Source organism: Pristiophorus japonicus, chromosome 9, assembly GCF_044704955.1.
Source record: "Pristiophorus japonicus isolate sPriJap1 chromosome 9, sPriJap1.hap1, whole genome shotgun sequence".
NCBI classification, from domain to species: Eukaryota; Metazoa; Chordata; class Chondrichthyes; family Pristiophoridae; genus Pristiophorus; species Pristiophorus japonicus.
In genome coordinates, this window is record NC_091985.1 from 35,346,535 (window position 1) to 35,368,945 (window position 22,411).

Below are 22,411 nucleotides of genomic sequence, written 5' to 3' on the forward strand. Positions count from 1 at the left end.
TATTGTCCAGCCCAGCATTCTGTATAGCACAGGCATAGATGTACTCCAGCTTAATCCATTGTATGTGCAAATGAAAACAGAGGTAGCTCTTATTCCTGCTCTTAATCCTATGTGATGCTGTGGTCATAAATAGGTTTCACCCTTGCTAAGCAAGGTGTAAATCCAAATGGTGGTACTCCTTACTCTTACTCTTTTTAGTGGAGGTGAAGCCACCTAAAAGAAAATATGAAAGAATATATATATTCTAAGGCCATATAATCACTCGAGCCTGTCTGGCCATTCAAGAAGATCATGGCTGATCTTCGACCTCAACTCCACTTTCCTGCCCGATCTCCATATCCTTTGATTCCCCTAGAATCCAAAAATCTGTCTAATCTCTGCCTTGAATATACTCAATGATTCAGCACCCACACTCCTTTGAGATAGAGAATTCCAAAGATTCACAACTCTCTGATTGAAGAAATGTCTCCCAACTCAGTCTTAAATGACCAATCCCTGAAGGTTTTACTATGCAAGGTAGGCTTCAGGGGTGAATTATCTCCCCCCAAAAGGCACAGGATTCTCATGGAAAAAGAGCGGTCGATAATACAGCGCGGTGGAATCATTTATGGAGTATTTGGGAAATCTCCCAATATGACTCTCTGGTGGTCTCCTAGGTTATATATAACTTAGTGGTAGTATAAATATACTCTCAAACCTTGAGATTATGGTTAAAAAAAGCTACAAAACGGGGTACTGACGAGAAATGTAACATGAATCCAATAAGACCTAATTTTCTTTCCAAAGTCACATTCTCCCGAACAAAAAAAACATTCTCCCTATCAAATATTTTGTGTATGGATTGTCCTGTTGTTTCAACTTAACATGAGCTACACGTACAATGAAGTACCAGGAAACCGTCTGAGCCATAGAGAGACAGACACACACACAATCCTTTCAATCTTTCTAGTGCTCGCTTAATTCTTTCCATCACTCTGTATATATATTTCCTCCAAAACTTTAGCATGGAGCAGTAAAATGCAAGGGTCAAAACTTCAGAGCTTCCAGGAACCCTGTCCATCTATAGCACGCATTTGACATTAGTTGACAGAAAAAAAACTGAACTGTCCACAGTAAGTGAAATGATTCCAACTGGAAATTGTACTATTAATTCCGAATTTCTTTTAAGCTTTATTTTATTTTGTATGCCACTGTTTAGGCCACTCTTCCTCCACCCACATCTCCAGCACTTTCAGTACATCCACCCTCTTGTAAAACTTGCATAGGTCAATCAATTGTGCTACAGTTCGATCACTGTTCCTCAGCAAGAACTCTAAGGTGGGACTTTGCTGTTTCTGCTCTAAAAAGCACAGTTCATCATAGGTCATGCCCCATTTGCTGGCAAAGTTCCTCCAGTTTTTGATGGTTGGGTGGTATGGATCCAGCTTTAACCTCAGTGTGTACAGCAAATCTTCATCATTCATCAAGTCAGCGATAAAAGGAGGAGGAGAGATGCCCGTTGAAGACAACGATGAATTTTTGTATGTAGTTTCTGAACAATCTGTGCACGATTTACTGTCTTTCATATCTGCAAGCAAGAAGTGGGGATTAGCTTGGCATTTGCCTATTTCTGAAGTGAGATCCTGTCTGTTTTCCTCTTTATATTACTGTATTCAAGTTAATAGCAGCCCCAATGCCAGCAGCAGCCCTGTAAAGTAAATGCTCTGGAAGCACTCAGACCCATCGAAATAAATGTTTTCCACCAGTACCTCTAGAGATAGTCTTTATATTGATCACTAGATGCACTACAGAAGGAACAAAAATCAATGCATTTCTGCTCCTGATCAGTGTGTACATGTTGTCCTCAGATGAGAACAAAATCAAGGGATTGGTTGTAATGTTCCTCAAATTTGAATAACTAACAGGCACTCACTGTCTAGGTTCACACATGAAGAATAGTCACTTGGGGCACCTGCCTAACCTATGGGTGTGGGGTGGGAGGGAGGTATTTTGAAGCTTGCCATAGCATCAGCAACCCCAGTGTTCTGGTGCGGTGTTTCTAAAACTTCCTGGTGCCCTCTGCTGGTTTTAGTAAAACAATCAATCAATCACTCACTTAGCGATTGCATTCCGGTAATCAGCCTTTCAATGCAGACATTTTTCCTCATCCCTTCTACAACCATAGCAATGTTTGACACCAGGGTCTCACAGGTATCCCTGCCGTGCAGTGATGGCAAGGATGTAAATAAGGGAAATAATACGTATTTCCTCGTTTACAATGGATTATAATATGCCTGCAAATTCATAGCCGGGCATTTTATAGGCCTACTCCCAAAAGTGCTTGAGTTAGCAACAGGGCTAGAAAGAGGCCCTGCAGAATCTGGATTTTGCTCTAATTTCCACCTCCTTGCCCCCCTGCCTCAAACCCACTCTCCCCAGCCCCCTGAATTTCAGGCCAATAGTTCAAATGTTTCAATAATATTTAAAATTGTTATTCAGATTATATTCTTTGTAAAAACTCACCAAGAAAATCTATCCACTATGGGTGCCGGGCTGTTGGCCCGGTTGAGGGCGTCCCAGTGGTAGCCGCCAAAGGGACAGCAGAGCTCGCTGCGACTCTCCCCTTTAACTGAAATGGAGAGGTGTTCTGCCGCGTCACCGCTGCATGGATCATCCGCATTGCGCTGACATTGCCGGCGGGGTGCTGGGCTCCGGAGCACGGCACTGTACTCAGCAACACTTTACCGCTCCGGGAGTGCCCCTCCACGGACGTGGATCGCCTCCGATAGTGCTCCGCCTCGATTGAGGGGCAAAAGGGCCGAATTCCGCGCCGGATGCAGAACTTCCAGGCCAGGCGATAAATGTCCTGGCCCTGGAAGGTTACCGCCTCCAAATGGGACACGGGGCAATTTTGCCACCCTGAAATTTTCTTAAAACACCGACATCAAAAATGATAATTAGGCAATCACCATTCCACTCAATTTAGACTGAACACTCTGCTATTTCTGCTGAGGACACAGCTAGCAGCTGTGAGAAAAGCAAAGGAGGAAATTAATTACATTGAAATTAAAATAAATAAAATTCAACCTTCTCGATTATCAACCACCTTTTAGTAACTGGTTTAAGAATGAAACTGACAAGTGATTTACAGGTTTCTTGGTCTGTGAACACATGTGGCGGATTGGACAGGGAGGGGAGGAACAATAGCAACCAAATTAATCTGTAGAGTATAGGATCGATTTTTCCTAACCCCCACGCAACCCCCCAAACCCAAAGTGTGTCACACGTGCTCAGGCCCAGGAGCGTCAATATTTACTGTCCTTGACTATTACCATGGTTGGGGGCACCCCTGATGCAGCCTGCCTCTCTAGCTAGTGGTAGATGGAGGAAGTTACTACACAGCTGCATGCCTTTGAGTTCCTCGGTGCTAGCCTCAGGGCCTTCTGGGGAACAGCAGGTCCCCACGCCCATGGATCTGGATTTAATGAAGAAATATTTAAAATCCCACCTGGAAGCCTCGCTTCGTAATATTGCTGGGCTCTGAGATCCTCTGGTCTGAGGGGGATCTCAGTGCAGGTCCAATGCCAGCATTCTGGGGTGCTCCTGCATCTGGGCACCTCACAGCTGCAAGTCCGAGACAGTGGAGCGGCAGATTTATGATGCCCCCTCCCCACTGTTTTTTATGCCATCGCTGGGTCTCCACCCCAGAAATACCCAGAAATCATGAGGCAATATAAAAGAGGCAGAGACTTTGCATTTGGCTCTGTTCCATTTCTCCTGACCTTTGGATCCGGGGAATGGTTAGGAAAATCAGCACCCTGAATTAGCGCAAGAGAATACCCCAAATAAAAGATTAAGATGAAACTACAGCTTAAATAACCACAAAAGCTTTCTGGTTTGTCAAATTACATTTGATAAGGCTGACCTTTATTTCAGCCCAAGTAACAACGACATTTGTAGTTATGATAAGTAACCATAGAAATGGCTCATTTTACCTTCTGATAAACATTCTCCTTCAGTGTGCTGACTGTCATTCTCTTCAGGCTGCATGGCAATTACAATAAATTTCAGTGAGGTTAGTATTACAGTAAGAACACACAAACTTGGCTTGAAGTTTAGGGAAGAATACTTTTGAACAAAAATACAAAGCTGGGAGTTTTTAACAGAAGTCTTATTATCAACAGGCTTGCAACAAGATCAGAGTAACTGCATTTTTCTGACTTCAAGGATGTATAGCACTCAAGTCATTGCAAACAAACTTGAGTTGCAACTGTCACCCGTGATTAAATCACACCTTAAAAATGCAAGGCACCCTTCTCCATTAGCTCATTGGACTACTAGGGGAGACCTTCAAGGCAGCTCAGGTAAATAAAATGCATACAAGCAATTGCAGTTTAATGCAATGATTCCTTATGACTTGCTCTTTATGCCGACATCAACCTATTCCATAGGTGGTCTGCATTGAAATGGAGGAATTTCATGAATCTTCACTTCAGCCACAAGAAGTTATGATCTTTTCCTCTGTTGGCTTTCAAACATTGCCCTGTGCTAACAACTGATCTTATGTAATGTGTCACAAGACAGAAGTTCTGATTTACTTTCTGATTAAATGCTGTTCATCAAATCAATAAGCTCTAAAATGTACATCTGTCTGTATCATGATTCTATTAATTTTTTTCTTTACCTGGTCATGCTGTAGATGGTCCTGACATGTGTGGGTGGAAAACTAAAGGAAAATTTGAAATAATATCATAGAATGATACATGACAGAAACAGACCACCTGCGCCAGTGTCTTTCTCAGTGTGAGCCACCTAGTTTAATCCCGCTTTGTTAGAAATCAGGGGTGTCCAAAATGTATATGGTCATGCGAACAAAACTGACACAAATAATGCTGTGTTTATATGATTGTGTTAGAGCTGGAGACAAGAACTCTCCTCAGGCTAGTATGTTTTGGTTTCCTGCGAATGGTATGACATTCTGTACTATATACATCTTCTTGTTGCAGCGCGATTACATGTTTTTAAGTTAAGACATGAACCTTGTTTATGTTTCTTATGTGTAATGCTATGGTAGGAATTGAAGTTAGCTTAACAGAACTGCTTGCGAAGATAAGTAAAAGTTAATTCGAATGGAAGGAATTTGGGGAGGTTAAGGTAAACACAATCATAGAATGGAGCAGTTTGCTAGGTCGTAAAGGAGATAGCAGCCAGGTTGAAGTGAGACAGCTTTGTTTGGCCCTCATGATTGAGAAGGTACAGGGCTAGGCCTTGTACTAATTGTACCTGAGAGAGAGAATAGGAACCAGGGAGATAAGACACAAATTTTAAAGGAAGAACCTTCAGAAAGTAAAAACAGGAAAAGACATGTGAACAAGATCATGAGACATCTTTAGGGATGGCGTTGTTTCAAGAATTGAGACAAAGAACCTGACACCCCATTGGGTACTGAGTTTTAGGGGAACCTCTATAGACCAAAAGGTCTTGTCAATGTCCCATTTCAGGCCCACCCCTAAAAAGAGAATAAATATAACCTCCTGAAGGCTTGTCCCCACAGACTGTGGAGGGGAGAGCTGTACAGAAGTTGGGCTGGTCGAACAATCTTTTGAGAGTGATCCCATGCTGACCGAAAGAGGCCGTAAGCCAGAGAACTGCTCACGTGCGCCAGCCATTTGTCTGATCAGATAGGTACCAGCTACTTGTCACGGTCATCTGTTTTTGCTGTATAACTAGTGTTTTATATTCCATCTTAAACTCTGATTAAACACAACATATCCATCATATTGTTTTACAGCCGATGCTGATTATTTAAAGTGACCAGAGATAGCCATACATTTATTATTTCTAACAGCCTTCCTGCTCCCTCCCCATACTCATTACTATTCATCTTTTTCAAGCAATTGTATAAAATAATTCATGGACTCTGCTTCAACAATAGATTGTGGCAGAAAATTCCACATTCTAACCGCCCTCTGTATTAAGATACTTTTTTCTAGCCTCCTCTCTAATTCTTTTTGTTATTGGGCCATAACCTGCAGCCCCTATGATGCATATGAGGTGCGCATGCACTCATAGGGGCCGCACAAGTTCTGGGTTTAGGTATGCGAAGTGCATGCGTCTAAACACGGAACTTGCGATCTGTCAAGAATCCCCTGGCACACATCCGGGGGAAAAGGGCCTCCGCGGGCGGAGAGTTGGGCTATTTGCCCAACTTCTGCCCAGCGAATGCCCATGAAAATCTTATGCCTGGTAAGGCCTGCTTTTACCAATGTAACAGTTTTAAAGAATGGAAAAATAAATATTTTCAATAATTTATACATTTAATAACCCGTGAAATAAGATACGTTTATTTGTAGCACCTTTAAAATATGTAAAGTAATTAAAAAAAAAAAATTAAATTTGTTTTAAATATTTAATTAAATGTCATTTTGATGTTTTTAAATTTATTTGACGTGTACATGTATTTTTTTTATGTGATCTCCATTCATACTTATGGGAGTTCCACACATACAAAATCCTCATAAGTATGAATGGGGATCCCCTTCTTTCACTGGTTGTTCTGGCCCACGTGATCCCAGGGGCGCTTGCGAACTGCCTGTGCCCCTGGGATATATGGGCCTCTACGCAGGCCTATGCATAGAGGCCCAGGAGCGCAAGTGTCCAAATCTCCGGGACTATCAGGTAAGTGCATAGATTTTTTGCTGGTCGGAGGTATCCGCCCGCGGGAAGCCTCCAACTGCAAATTCAGGGTCATTATTTTAAAGCTGTGCTCTCTTGTCTTACCAACCAATAACCAGACTTGATTGGCCAAGTGGTGTGTTTCTGTGCTGTAACATTCTATTCATGTTTTCAAAACCATTCACAATCCTGAAGTCCTCTATCAGGTTATCCCTTAGTTCTAGTGGAAAAGTCTCTCTTAACTGTAACTCCTCACCCATGGCAACATCCTACAGAATGTAGATTATTTTCTTGCTTTTATATCCTTCCTGATCTGTTGGTGTCATGCTAGGCCAGCAGAACCCAGATGCACTCATAATGCCCTAAATGCTTGAGAGTTTTTTGTGCAATATCTGAAGTTCAGCTTGGCCCCAGGCCTGCAGTGGATGGTCTGCACTGAAAATAAATGGAAAATATGCCCAAAAAAAGGTGTTTTTAAATAAACGGCAGGTGGTACTGAAGAATTTTGAACATGGAGAAAAAGAATCAGAAAAGAAAATCGGAGAAACTGACAGGAATACCCATTTGGGGCAGCTGCATTTTGGGTGTGACTGTCATGTACATCACAACAGCAGGAAGGCCTCATGCCAATGCTCCAGCTTCAGGCAGGTACAAATTGCAAAGTGCCTCAAACAGGACATTTCCTTTATTCAATCCTCTTAAAGATCAGGTTCCATATCCTTATTTAAATTATTTCTCATCCAAGAGAGGGGACAGGATTCCCAAATCCCACTCAATCAAGAAATTAGGAGACTCACAAAAGCAACTCAAGGTGTTTACCATTCAATTTTACCTTCTCTCTTGCTATGTCACAGCACACCAAAGTGCGGAAAGAGCCTCTCTCGAGTGCTGAATAACCTATTTTAACATTCTCATCAGAAAGCTGTCATTATTTTAAAACCATCCCATTCTTAATACCTCACTTTAGAGGCTGAAAGGGGGTGGTATGGTCATGAGACCCTAGGGGAGATTACGGGAAGAGGGAGAGAAATTAAAACATCTTTTCAACATGCTTGCTAAACTAAGGACAGAATACTTTGAAACTTAATCTCTGTAAAAGCTCATAACCAAGGAAGGGAATAAAGGAGAGATAAACTTGTCCCTACCCGTCTTGTCGTTTGAGGCTTTACAGTTAAAGGTTCCAGGTTAACAGTTGCCGTATCCTGTACTGGGAGATCTGAAGCACCTGTCAGCAATATTAATTGCGCTTTAGTAGATACTGATAGATGACAGTGCTCAATAACTGAAAGAACTTCAGCAGAAAGCACCCCCCACTTCAGTTATACTACACAGTGAATGAACAATTCCTCAGAAGTGATAATGTTCTCCAGATTAAAATACAGAAGCATCAAAATCACACCACAAAGTGATAAATGATGTTTGTGAGCTACATTTTTGCATTGGGTCAATGCAGGCAGTACAGTGGCATAGCACTTTTCAGGCTCTAATGCACTGGACTACAGTGTGGCGGCGTGCAGGTTAATACGTGCAGTTCTGCTCAGTGAGAGATCCTGATCCCGGCAGTAGCATCATTGAGAGAGGATGAATGAGGTCAAGTATCTCCTCAAAGATAGGAAGTGAAATCAGAAGGTCAGCATTCTTTGACAGCTCTCACATGTCCCTTGTCCAAAGGCTCTATGTTCGTGTTAGTGGATATCGGGGAGAAAATCTACAGCCAGTCTTCTCAATTCGGGAAGGTGCACAGCTGGATGAAGGGGTGGGGTGATGGGGGGGGGGGGGGGGCGGGATGGGGGAGACCTAAAGGAAAGCAACAGGGCAGAAAATTAAAATAGTTCATTATGAGAACGATCCAGGGAATGGAACATTTCTACTTTTTGCACCCTGCTTCAGCATCAGCTACTCCAGATCAGCTTCTGCAAGGGCTAAACAATCCCAGCAATGTGCTTCTACCCTGTTAGAGGATCACTGTCACCCCACCCCCCACCCCCTCCACCCCCCCACCTACAATGCCAGCATGACATTTCTATTTCTTACATTAGCCACCATTCTGGCCTCTCTTTCTGAAAAGCTCAACACCATCCAGAACAAAGCAGCCCATGTGATCTGCAGCCCATTCATCACTTCAAATATCCACTTTCTCCACCAATGGTGCATCGTGGGTTCAGTGTGTCCTACCTATAGGATACACTGTAGCGACTCACCAAGGCTTCTTCGACAACACTTCCCAAACCCGTGACCTTTACCATCTAGAAAGACAAGGATAGCAAGTGCATTGGATAACCATCACCTCCAGGTTCCCTTCCAAGTCACATGCCATCCAGGCTTGGACAAGTATCGCGGTTTCTTCATCGTCATTGGGGCAAAATCCTGGAACTCGATACCCAACTGTATTATGGGAGTACCTTCACCACATGGACTGCAACTGTTCAAGAAGGTGGCTGACCACCACCTTCTCAAAGGCAATTCAGGATTGGCAATAAAGAAATGCTGGCCTTGCCAGTGACACCCACATCCCGAGAATGAATTTTAAAAAAAGAGCCATACCGATCGAAACTGTCACAATCACATTTCTCATGGGTCCCTTACAGCCAGCAAAGTGCATAAACATTCATGCCATTATCCTGGTCTGAGGTTCCAATCTTGGTCTCAGAGGTAAAAGGTTATGTATTTATACTTGGGGTCACCAGACACCAGGGGGCGCCACTGTCGGAGGTCATCGGGCTGCGTGCGCAGTCACTGGTATATAAGCGCGAGTACCATGTCACACGGGTTACTTTGGGCGCAAATAAAGTTGGATCAGGTTTACACCTGAGGCAGTTTACAGTAACAAGTCTTTTGAGTCATTACATTCATTACATACTAGAACCCGAATAACAAAATAACCTGTCATGGGTCCTGTGCTAGAACAAATGCCAGCCGTGGCTCAGGTGGTAGCACTCTCGCCTGAGTCAGAAGGTTGTCCGTTCAAGGCCCACTCCAGAGACTCGAGTACAAAAATCTAGGCTGACAGTCGCCTTGGATGTGACGTTAAACTGAGGTCCCATTTGCTCTCTCACATGTGCTCGATGTAAAAGAACCCATGGCACGATTTCAAAGAAGAGCAGGGGAGTTATCCATGGTGTCCTGGCCAATGTTTATCCCTCAATCAACATAACTAAAACAAATTATCTGGCCATTATCACTTTGCTGTTTGTGGGAGCTTGCTGTGTACAAATTGGCTGCCACGTTTCCTACATTACAACAGTGACTACACTTCAAAAGCACTTCATTGGCTATAAAGCGCTTTGGGACTTTCTTTCAAATGAGTCCTCTGGAACTTCTTTCGTTAAGCTCAAGGTATAGCTTTTACCTCCAACACCAAGGTGTTAATTTATTTAACAAAACAAAGCACAACAATGCATGCACTTCTAAGTCTGTGGGAAAAGTGTCCAGGCTGGCTCTTTTTTTTTTTTTAAATGAAATTAAAATCACGTTAAATTCTATTGATGCTCTAGCATGCTGTACATTTAGATCCTTTCCCTCAGTTCCTCACCTCTGCCCCATGTTATCAGGAGGAAGCAGGGAACAGAGATTGCAGATCTACTCACAGGAAGGGAGGGGAAAAAAAACTTTAGAAGAAGTCACCCTGGGCCATTCTTGTACTTTTATTATTAGTTGGCCCAATCATGAAAAAAGCTCACTCCATCAACTGCGCCATAATAATAGAAAGCCTGGAAACACTGAAGTTGCGATCTGCGCACTATTACTAATAAGCTCATTACTGCATTTGTATGAAATTCCTTTGTCCCCTATCTTAACAAAGGCACTGACCCATTTATTTTGAATATGAGATTGCCAATTTATGTTAAATAGGTTAATGCCCTTATTAAAACAACAACACCTTGTATTTATATAGCGTCTTTAACGTACTGAAACGTCCCAAGGCACTTCACAGGAGTATTATGAGATAAAAGATTTGACACCGAGCAGTATAAGGGGAAATTAGGGCAGGTGACCGAAAGCTTGGTCAAAGACGTAGGTTTTAAGGAGTGTCTTGAAGGAGGAAAAAGAGGTAGAGAGGTGGAGAGGTTTAGTCAGGGAGTTTCAGAGCTTGGGGCCTTGGCAACAGAAGACATGGCCATCAATGGTTGAGCGATTATAATCAGGGATGCTCAAGAGGGCAGAATTAGAGGAGCGCAGACATCTTGTGGTGAAGCGGGGGGGGGAGGGGGTTGTTGTGCGGCTGGAGAAGATTCCAGAGATAGGGAGGGGTGAGGCCATGGAGGTATTTGAAAACAAGGATGAGAATTTTGAAATCAAGGCGTTGCTTAACCGGGAGCCAATGTAGGTCAGCGAGCACACGGGTGATGGGTGAGCGGGACTAGGTGCGAGTTAGGACATAACCAGCTGAGTTTTGGATCACCTCGAGTTTACGTAGGGTAGAATGTGGGAGGCCAGCGAGGAGTGCATTGGAATAGTCAAGTCTCGAGGTAACAAAGGCATGGATGAGGGCTTCAGCAGCAGATGAGCTGAGGCAAGGGCGGAGACGGGCAATGTTACCGAGATGGAAATAGGTGGTCTTAGTTATGCTGCTTTGTGGTTTAAAGCTCTTTTCAGGGTAAAATATGGCACCAACGTTACGAACAGTCTGGTTCAGCCTCAGACGGAAGTTGGGGAGAGGGGTGGAGTCAGTGGCTAGAGAATGGAGTTTGTGGCAGGGATCGAAAACAATGGTTTCGGTCTTCCCAATATTCAATTGGGAAACAGTAGTTAACGGAATCTCATACCAACACATTAATGCGTTTATTACTCAAGATTAATGGTGTAAAAGTGCGTAATCTGCTTCATCCTTGGTACCCAATTTTCTACTGGCATCAAGTCCAACATGGCTGCTGATGCAAAATAACAGTATTGCACATGTTGACCATCATACAAAAAATGGCAGCTTTCATTCCAAGTAAAAACTCAATGCATGGTGCATTGCCGTTGTCTCAATTTTAAGTGAAAATTCTGTCCAGTATGTGCCTGAGGACAAAAAGATTGATACCTTTAGTGGAAACACTGTGATCTGTAGCTTGAATAGGGTATTTGTCAATCTGTGGAAACAGAAAGATAAAAGTATTCATTCACACATATAGACACATTTACAGTAATACTGAAAGTCTTATGTACAAAAATCTGGGAGGAAAAAGAAACAGTTGGGATTGTCAGATTTTATATGCAGCAGAAGCAATAAAAATTATGCAACGGTGGTTAAGTGTGCCACCATAAAAATGATAGCTGTACTCTTGCCATCACACTGCATTAAACAGTGTTGAAGTGGCAAGGCATAGAAACATACAAACATATAAATAGGTGCAGGAGTAGGCCCTTCTAACCTGCACCGCCATTCAATGAGTTCATGGCTGAACATGCAACTTCAGTACCCCATTCCTGCTTTCTCACCATACCCCTTGATTCCCCCTAGTAGTAAGGACTACATCTAACTCCTTTTTGAATATATTTAGTGAATTGGCCTCAACAACTTTCTGTGGTAGAGAATTCCACAGGTTCACCACTTTCTGGGTGAAGAAGTTTCTCCTCATCTCGATCCTAAATGGCTTACCCCTTATCCTTAGACTGTGACCCCTGGTTCTGGACTTCCCCAACATTGGGAACATTCTTCCTGCATCTAATCTGTCTAAACCCATCAGAATTTTAAACGTTTCTATGAGGTCCCCTCTCATTCTTCTGAACTCCAGTGAATACAAGCCCAGTTGATCCAGTCTTTCTTGATAGGTCAGTCCCGCCATCCCGGGAATCAGTCTGGTGAACCTTCGCTGCACTCCCTCAATAGCAAGAATGTCCTTCCTCAGGTTAGGAGACCAAAACTGTACACAATACTCCAGGTGTGGCCTCACCAAGGCCCTGTACAACTGTAGCAACACCTCCCTGCCCCTGTACTCAAATCCCCTCGCTATGAAGGCCAACATGCCATTTGCTTTCTTAACCGCCTGCTGTACCTGCATGCCAACCTTCAATGACTGATGTACCATGACACCCAGGTCTCGTTGCACCTCCCCTTTTCCTAATCTGTCACCATTCAATTAATAGTCTGTCTCTCTGTTTTTACCACCAAAGTGGATAACCTCACATTTATCCACATTATACTTCATCTGCCATGCATTTGCCCACTCACCTAACCTATCCAAGTCGCTCTGCAGCCTCATAGCATCCTCCTCGCAGCTCACACTGCCACCCGCAAATTTGGAGATACTACATTTAATCCCCTCATCTAAATCATTAATGTACAGTGTAACCAGCTGGGGCCCCAGCACAGAACCTTGCGGTACCCCACTAGTCACCGCCTGCCATTCTGAAAAGTACCCATTTACTCCTACTCTTTGCTTCCTGTCTGCCAACCAGTTCTCAATCCATGTCAGCACACTACCCCCAATCCCATGTGCTTTAACTTTGCACATTAATCTCTTGTGTGGGACCTTGTCGAAAGCCTTCTGAAAGTCCACATCAACTGGTTCTCCCTTGTCCACTCTACTGGAAACATCCTCAAAAAATTCCAGAAGATTTGTCAAGCATGATTTCCCTTTCACAAATCCATGCTGACTTGGACCTATCATGTCACCTCTTTCCAAATGCGCTGCTATGACATCCTTAATAATTGATTCCATCATCTTACCCACTACCGATGTCAGGCTGACCGGTCTATAATTCCCTGTTATCTCTCTCCCTCCTTTTTTAAAAAGTGGGGTTACATTGGCTACCCTCCACTCGATAGGAACTGATCCAGAGTCAATGGAACGTTGGAAAATGACTGTCAATGCATCCGCTATTTCCAAGACCACCTCCTTAAGTACTCTGGGATGCAGTCCATCAGGCCTTGGGGATTTATCGGCCTTCAATCCCATCAATTTCCCCAACACAATTTCCCGACTAATAAGGATTTCCCTCAGTTCCTCCTCCTTACTAGACACTCTGACCCCTTTTATATCCGGAAGGTTGTTTGTGTCCTCCTTAATGAATACCGAACCAAAGTACTTGTTCAATTGGTCTGCCATTTCTTTGTTCCCCGTTATGACTTCCCCTGATTCTGACTGCAGGGGACCTACGTTTGTCTTTACTAACCTTTTTCTCTTTACATATCTATCGAAACTTTTGCAATCTGTCTTAATGTTCCCTGCAAGCTTCTTCTCGTACTCCATTTTCCCTGCCCTAATCAAACCCTTTGACCTCCTCTGCTGAGTTCTAAATTTCTCCCAGTCCCCGGGTTCGCTGCTATTTCTGGCCAATTTGTATGCCACTTCCTTGGCTTTAATACTATCCCTGATTTCCCTTGATAGCCACGGTTGAGTTTAGGATACAGGGCAAAATTTCCTACGTTGAGGACAGTGGTGGCAGTGGATATGAGCAAAATGTAAATTTTCCCAATTTCATCTTCTCCCCAGCAGCAGTGTGATAAATCATTAGATGCTGCTGATAGATTGTTTTTTTATTTTGAGGGAGGAGAACTATGATTTAAAGTTAACTGAATTCTGACTCTATGCAATTTGCCATGTATATTTACCACACGATTGTATTCTATATGGAGAAAAAAGTTAGCAGCGATAGGTTTTAGCATTTCAATTTCAAAAGTACTCGCTTCTTGCATTGCCCATATTTGGAAAACTACAATCCTCTACTGCAACATGAGCTTGATACAGTGGTCCAAACAACAAGTCTGCAGTACCTGTATAGCCTTTTAAGAATATAGCCAATCTGGAAATTGCCTCAATATAGGGAGTAAGGAGTACTGATCTTAAATTGTTTGTGTAGTAATGAAGAACTTGCATTTATATAGCGTCTTTCACATCCTCAAGTTGTCCCAAAACATTCCACAATCAATAGATTACTTTTACATAAGAACATAAGAAATAGGAGCAGGAGTAGGCTATACAGCCCCTCAAGCCCGCTCTACCATTTAATACGATCATGGCTGATCCAATCATGGACTCAGGTCCACTTCCCTACCTGCTGCCCATAACCCCTTATTCACTTATCGGTTAAGAAACTGTCTATCTCTGTCTTAAATTTATTCAATGACCCAGCTTTCACAGCTCTGAGGCAGCAAATTCCACAGATTTACAATCCTCAGAGAAGAAATTCCTCCTCATCTCAGAATAAGGTGCCACCCACTTAAAACTAAGATTATGCCCCCTAGTTCTAGTTTCCCCTATCAGTGGAAACATCCTCTCTGCATCCACCTTGTCAAGCCCCCTCATAATCTTATACATTTCGATAAGATCACCTCTCATTCTTCTGAATTCTAATGAGTAGAGACCCAACCTACTCAACCTTTCCTCATAAGTCAACCCCCTCATCTCCAGAATCAATCTAGTGAACCTTCTCTGAACTGCCTCCAAAGCAAGTATATCCTTTCGTAAATATGGAAGCCAAAACTGTACGCAGTATTCCAGGTGTGGCCTCGCCAATACCCTGAAGAAACTGCAGTAAGACTTCCTTGCTTTTATACTCTATCCCCTTTGCAATAAAGGCCAAGATTCCATTGGCTTTCCTGATCACTTGCTGTACCTGCATACTAACCTTTTGTGTTTCATGCACCAAGACCCCCCAGGTCCCGCTGTACTGCAGCACTTCGCAATTTTTCTCCATTTAAATAATAACTCGCTCTTCAATTTTTTCTGCCAAAGTGCATAGCCTCACACTTTCCAACATTATACTCCATCTGCCAAATTTTTGCCCACTCACTTAGCCAGTCTATGTCCTTTTTCAGATTTTTTGTGTGCTCCTCACACATTACTTTTCCTCCCATCTTTGTATTGTCAGCAAACTTAGCTAGGTTACACTCAGTCCCTTCTTCCAAGTCGTTAATATAGATTGTAAATAGTTGGGGTCCCAGCACTGATTCCTGCGACACCCCACTAGTTACTGATTGCCAACCCGAGAATGAACCATTTATCCCGACTCTCTGTTTTCTGTTAGTTAGCCAATCCCCCTCAAAGCCGCCCTGACATCCCCATTGACACCTGGGAGTCCTTGGCCATAGACCGCCCTAAGTGGAGGAATTGCATTTGGGAGAGCGCTGAGCTCCTCGAGTATCATTGCCGAGAGCACGCAGAAATCAAGCGCAGGCAGCGGAAGGAGCATGCGGCAAACCAGGCTCCCTGCCCACCCTTTCCCTCAACGACTATCTGTCCCACCTGTGACAGAGACTGTGGTTCTCATATTGAACTGTACAGCCACCTATGAACTCATGCTAAGAGTGGAAAAAAGTCTTCCTCGATTCCACGGGACTGCCTATGATGATGATGATGGATGAACTTTTATCTTGTGCAGTAACCTTTTTTGTGGCACTTTGTCAAATGCCTTCTGGAAGTCCAAATACACCACATCCACTGGTTACCCTTTATCCACTCTGTTTGTTACATCCTCAAAGAATTCCAGCAAATTTGTCAAACATGACTTCCCCTTCATAAATCCATGTTGGCTCTGCCTGACTGAATTATGCTTTTCCAAATGTCCTGCTACTGCTTCTTTAATAATGGACTCCAACATTTTCCCAACCATAGAGGTTAGACTAACTGGTCTATAGTTTCCTGTTTTTTGTCTGCCTCCTTTTTTAAATAAGGACTTTATATTTGCCGTTTTCCAATCTGCTGGGACCGTCCCAGAATCCAGGGAATTTTGGTAAATTACAACCAATGCATCCACAATCCCTGCCGCTACTTCTCTCAAGACCCTAGGATGCAAGCCATCAGGTCCAGGGGATTTATCTGCCTTTAGTCCCATTCCTTAGTGATTATGATTGTGTTCAGTTCCTCCCCCATCCTATAGCCCCTTGACTATCCACTGTTGGGATATCTTTAGTGTCCTCTACCTTAAAGACTGATAATAAATATTTGTTCAGAGTTTCTGTCATTTTCATGTTCCCCATTACTAATTCCCCAGTCTCATCCTCTAAGGGACCAACATTTATTTTAGCCACTCTTTTCCTTTTTATATACCTCTTACTATCTGTTTTTATATTTTGTGCTAGTTTACTTTCATAGTCTATCTTCCCTTTCTTAATCATTTTTTTAGTCATTCTTTGCTGGCTTTTAAAAGCTTCCCAATCTTCTATGCTCCCACTATTTTTGACCACTTTGCATGCCCTTGTTTTTAAATTGGATACCATCCTATATTTCTTTAGTTAACCATGGATGGCTATATTTTCTTTTACACCCTTTCCTCCTCACTGGAATATATTTTTCTTGAGAGTTATGAAATATCTCCTTAAATGTACAAAATGTAAATTTTGAAGTGCAGTCACTGTTGTTTTGTAGCAAATGTGGCAGCCAAATTGCACACAGCAAAGTCGCATCCAACTCAGGTTCAACCCCTCCAATCACACTCCTTCATTCCTGTATTAATCTGTGTCGCTGTGAGACAGAAACTTGCCATACATGTCCCCAATGGGACTGGAGGAGATAAATTGTGGGCGATAGTAACATGGCTATTAATGCACAACTCCTCAGAGTCAGCTGAAAGTACTTTTGGCAAAAGCTAGGCCCAGTGATACCTGCATGAGGAAAAAGTAGGAGGGATTCCAAACTTTGTGAAATGGAAAAAAAATGTGTTTGTTATCACCTCATGGTTTGTAATACATCAAGCATTCAAGATGTATTTTAATAAACAGAATGTTGCATCATTGATGTTAGCTAATGAGCATTTTCACTGGTGCAAAAAGGTCATTGTTCATACTATTGCTTCACACTTGTAAAAGCACTTCTGAAAGAAGTTATCACTGCCACAATATCTTAGATGCAAATTTTATTCATATCAAAGTGGCATGTCATGTTTACAAAAATTAAGAAAGCTGAGGATTCAACAGCAGAGCAAGTAGATGAAATAAGCAGAACCATCATGGTTCATACATTATAGTCATGCAAGTCTTTGAAAAGGTTTACAAGGTGCATGTTAGCCATACCGTTTCTGAAGGAACACTAGGATCTGTATCCTCAACTGGGACTCTGGCAACTTCTTCTGTTAAAGACAAAAACAAAACAAATGGTACATAAAAAAAAAAGAATAATTTTCACAATTTTACACGAAAATGGGATACCATTACTGTAAAACGTGTAATGAAAAAAGCACATACTTCTTCACTGCAATGCATTGGAATTGAGCTTGAGTGCGTTACTAATCTCAGCCACACAGTCACAGGAGGGGGTGAGCGGAGCCAAGGATCTGCAACACAACTAGGCAAGGAAGGTCCAAGAGAAATGGTCCCCTCAAATTGTCTTGCACAAATTCCACTGACTACTGTTACAGGAACTTTGGTGGAGGTATGAAAGCAGGCCATCCAGCTGACCAGGGGCTGGCCCAGATGAAGGAAGAACTGGAAAAGGATAGAAATTAAAAATAAACAAAACTAAATTTTCATGGGGAAATGTGAAGTCATCCACTTTGGATCCAAGAAAGATAGATCAGAGTATTTTCTAAATGGTGAGAAGCTAGGAGCTATGGAGGAGGAGAGATATTTAGGGGTCCAACTACAGAAATTAGTAAAAGCGAGTGGACAATGGAATGTTGGTCTTTATCTTAAGGGGGCTGGAATACAAAGGAATGGAAGTTATGTTACAGCTGTACAGTGCTTTGGTTAGATCCCCATCTGGAGTACTGCATTCAGTTCTGGGCTCCTCACCTCAGGAAGGGTATAGTGGCCTTGGAAGATGGCAGATTAGATTCACCAGAATGATATTAGAGCTAAAAAGGTTAAATTATGATGTCAGGTTGCATTCCCTTGAGTTTAGATTAAGGATTGATCAAATTGAGATGTTTAAGATGATTAAAGGAGTTGACAGGGTACATACGAACAATGACAGACAGGTAAAGACCATCTGGTCCATCGAGCCTGTCCCAGAGATAGAGATAAACTATTTTCTCTGGTGGAGAGTCCACAGCAAGGGAGCATAACCCAAATTTAGAGCTAGGCCATTCAGGGGTGATGTCAGGAAGCACAACATAAGAACATAAGAAATAGGAGCAGGAGTAGGCCATTTGGCCCCTTGAGCCTGCTCCGCCATTCAATAAGATCATGGCTGATCTGACCATGGACTCAGCTCCACTTCCCTGCCTGCTCCCCATAACCCTTTACTCCCTTATCGCTCAAAAATCTATCTCTCTCCGCCTTAAATATATTCAATGACCCAGCCTCCACAGCTCTCTGGGGCAGAGAATTCCATAGATTCACAACCCTCAGAGAAAAAATTTCTCCTCATCTCAGTTTTAAATGGGAAGCCTCTTATTCTAAGACTTTGTCCCCTAGTTTTAGTTTCCCCTATGAGTGGAAATATCCTCTCTGCATCCACCTTGTCGAACCCCCTCATTATCTTATGTTTCAATAAGATCACCTCTCATTCTTCTCAACTCCCAACCTACTCAATCTATCTTCATAAGTCAACCCCCTCATCTCTGGAATCAATCGAGTGAACCTTCTCTGAATAGCATCCAATGCAAGTATATCCTTCCTTAAATACGGAGACTAAAACTGTCGCAGTACTCCAAGTGTGGCCTCACCAATACCTTGTACAGTTGCAGTAGGTCGTTCCTGCTTTTATACTCTAACCCCCTTGCAATTAAGGTCAACATTCCATTTGCCTTCCTAATTACTTGCTGTACCTGCATACTAACTTTTTGTGTTTCAGGCACAAGGATTCCAGGTATCTGTACTGCAGCACTTCGCAATTTTTCTCCATTTAACTTATAATTTGCTTTTCTATTATTTCTGCCAAAGTGGATAACTTCACATTTTCCTACATTATACTCCATCTGCCAAATCCTTGCCTACTCACCCAGTCCGTCCATATCCGCTTGCATATTTTTTCACACAAAGGGTAGTGGAAATCTGGAACTCTCTCTCCCCCAATAAGCTGCTGAGGCTAGGTCAATTGTGTCATGTATGCTACATGGCTACTGTTGGTACTATCGCAAGGTGTGCCACCAGAGGGCACAGCATTGGCAGACTCGTAGGTTACCTGTACAGATGTGCCTGGCCTCGTATAAAAGGCAGGCCACCAGGTGTGATCCTCACTCTGGAGTTAACTAATAAAGGATTAAGGTCACTAAAGTTCAAGCACAACACACTGCCTCGTGGAGTCATTACTAGAGCATGTAAGGACACTACAATTGGCAACAAGATTATGAACTTTCACGCAAAAATGGCTACCCTTGGTACGTTGCAGCAGTTCGCTGATGGTGATGATTGGGATGCCTTTGTGGAGAGGCTAGAACATTTCTTCACAGCAAACGACCTGGCAGGAGACGACCCGGCCACACTGGCTGATGAGCACCGAGCTATCTTGCTAATCAGTTGTGTGTCCACCATCTATGGTCTCGTCAGGGACTTGCTGGCACCAGCGAAGACAACGACCAAGTTGTACAGGAGCTCTTAATCCTGATCCAGGAGCAACTCAAGCCCAAGGAGAGCATCCTCACAGCCAGACACCGGTTCTACACCCACCGACGGCCCGAAGGCCAGGAAATCGCGAAGTACGCTGCAGACCTCAGGAGGCAGGAGGCGCTGTGTGAGTTCGGCGACCACCTCAACGAAGCGCTGCGGGACATTTTTGTCATTGGAATTGGCCATGAGGGCCTTCTTCACAAGCTACTGTCGGCAGTTGTTCATGACCTCGACCTGCGGCTCTAGGCAGATGACTCACCCTCAGGACTCAAACCCGGCAGGTACTGTGCACAGAGTGGCGCCGTTTAGAGGCTGGACTGTAGAGCGCGAACCCTCTCGGGGAAGAGAGAACAGGCCCCGAGTCCCTTAACTCAGAGTCTGCCGAGAGGGGCTAATCGAGTAATCGAGTAGCATCATGCTGGCGTTGCAGAGGGAATCACAGGGCTTACCAGTGCCGTTTTAAAGACCATGTATGCAAAGGCTGCAGCACAAATGGCCACCTCCAGCGAATGTGTAAGAGAAATATGACTCACTGTGTCGATGAAGAGTCTGCAGATGGCCAGGAATCCGGCACGGATTATGAATCGGTAGGCAGAGAGGCAGCCCAATCCCGCGGGGAGGTACATAGCATGTTTACCTGCACCACCAAGTGTTCCCCGCTGATGATGGAAGTTGAGATAGAGGGAGTTCCAGTCTTCGTGGAAGTGGACACGGGGGTGAGCCAGTCAGTGATGAATCAAGGAGCTTTTGAGAGGCTATGGGACAATCAGGCTGAACGACCTGAGTTGGTCCCGGTTCAGGCAAAGCTGCGCACCTACACCGATGAAATTATCCCAATCGTTGGTAGTGTGAATGTAAAGGTACTCCATGATGGGACGGTGCATAAGTTACCTCTGTGGATTGTTGCAGGTGATGGACCAACGCTGCTCGGCAGAAGGTGGATGGAGAAGATCCACTGGAAGTGGGAAGACTTCACCCCTCCAGCGATCGACGTCCCCCGCGCTCAGAGGCAAAGCAAGCCCTCACCTGAGGGTGGACCTGGCACCGGAGAGCAGATCAGTTTGGCACCCAAGGCACAGATCGCTCAGCACGACTGTGTGAAGATGATCCAGCTGAGACGACCCAAACGCTCCTTCCGGACTCCAGTGGCAGGACTCCGGAGGAAGAAAATTGGATCCAGAGGTGACTTCCCAGCTTCGAAGGCAGAACCCAGAGAGGAGAGGATCACCGCAGTCGACATCGTGGATGGAGGAAAGATGGCGCCCAAACCACAAGGTGAGGCGCTGAAGAAAAAGATGGCCGCGGCCAGACCACGAGGTGCAGCGCTGATGGAGCAACACGTGGCACCAAATGGAGAAGCGGATTGGGGCAAAGAAAGCAAGGCTCTCTTAAAGGAGGCTTGCAACCCACTACAATTAAAAGGGACAGTTCCACACACTCAAGCAATGTAATAGTAACTGTAAGTCAGAGACAAAACGTGTAATTGATCATGTAAAATGTGTAACTGATAATCTGAATTGTGTACATGCAACCAGCGAGGAAAAGTCACGCGATTATGTAAAACGTGTAAATGATGATCTGAACTGTGCACATGCAACCAGCGAGGAAAGGTCGCACGATCACGATCGGACCCACAGAGTGTCCATCATAAGTAAGGAAAAGTTGTGCGATGCAGAATTTCAACTGCACGCAGCCAATGCTGCGGGCAGACACCCATCGGGAGCACACAGGTGAAGCAAGCTGCCCAATGCTGTAGTCTGTGTCCCGGGGACCAGAGTCATGCACCATGGAGTGTGGCCACAAGCAGCCAACACACACGAGCTGCAAAGCAAGCGGCCTCAGCAGCGCAACGGCACCGGTATCGATACCATGCCCCTGGTCAGCTCCACCTCTCAGGCAGCTGATGGCACCAACTGCCACGAGCCTGAAGGAGCAGACTGTACTAAGGCGCAGTCCCCAGACCCCATCGCCACCAAAGCCATACCCGTAGATGTAGGGTCACCCGCCACTGTTCCCCAAACGGAAACAGGCACCAGCCAGGATCCCAAACCAAACGACGCTCAGGCCAGCGAGTCAGCAGTCCCCTGTGCACTGCTCGACAACAGCTCCTCAGGGAGCAGTAGCTACCCGGGGCGCAAAGAATGGACAGGGAGGTCACAGGCATCTGTGAACCGTCCCGATGCTTGGGACCACGGCAATGGCCCAGAGAGCAGGCTACGCGAGCCAACCGGGTTCCCACTGCCAGCACCGGGCACTGAGCCGCCATCAGACTGCAGGGACACAACCCAGCAGCTCCGGAACTAGCTTGTCCTCACGCACTGGTCACTGCATCGATAAGGCATC

General features: G+C 44.2%; 1 protein-coding gene across 1 annotated transcript in view; it reads right to left on the reverse strand.

The window, feature by feature from the left end:
• Positions 1-1,175: 1,175 nt before the first annotated feature.
• Positions 1,176-22,411, reverse strand: part of edaradd (EDAR-associated death domain) — a 32,518-nt gene continuing 11,282 nt past the window's right edge. Inside the window, exons 2-8 of the mRNA XM_070890952.1 lie at positions 17,594-17,649; positions 11,681-11,729; positions 7,800-7,879; positions 4,664-4,705; positions 3,975-4,023; positions 3,067-3,069; positions 1,176-1,567 (exon numbers count right to left, since the gene is read on the reverse strand). Of these exons, the coding sequence (XP_070747053.1) occupies positions 1,176-1,567; positions 3,067-3,069; positions 3,975-4,023; positions 4,664-4,705; positions 7,800-7,879; positions 11,681-11,729; positions 17,594-17,649 (671 nt within the window). The remainder of the gene's footprint in view (positions 1,568-3,066; positions 3,070-3,974; positions 4,024-4,663; positions 4,706-7,799; positions 7,880-11,680; positions 11,730-17,593; positions 17,650-22,411) is intronic.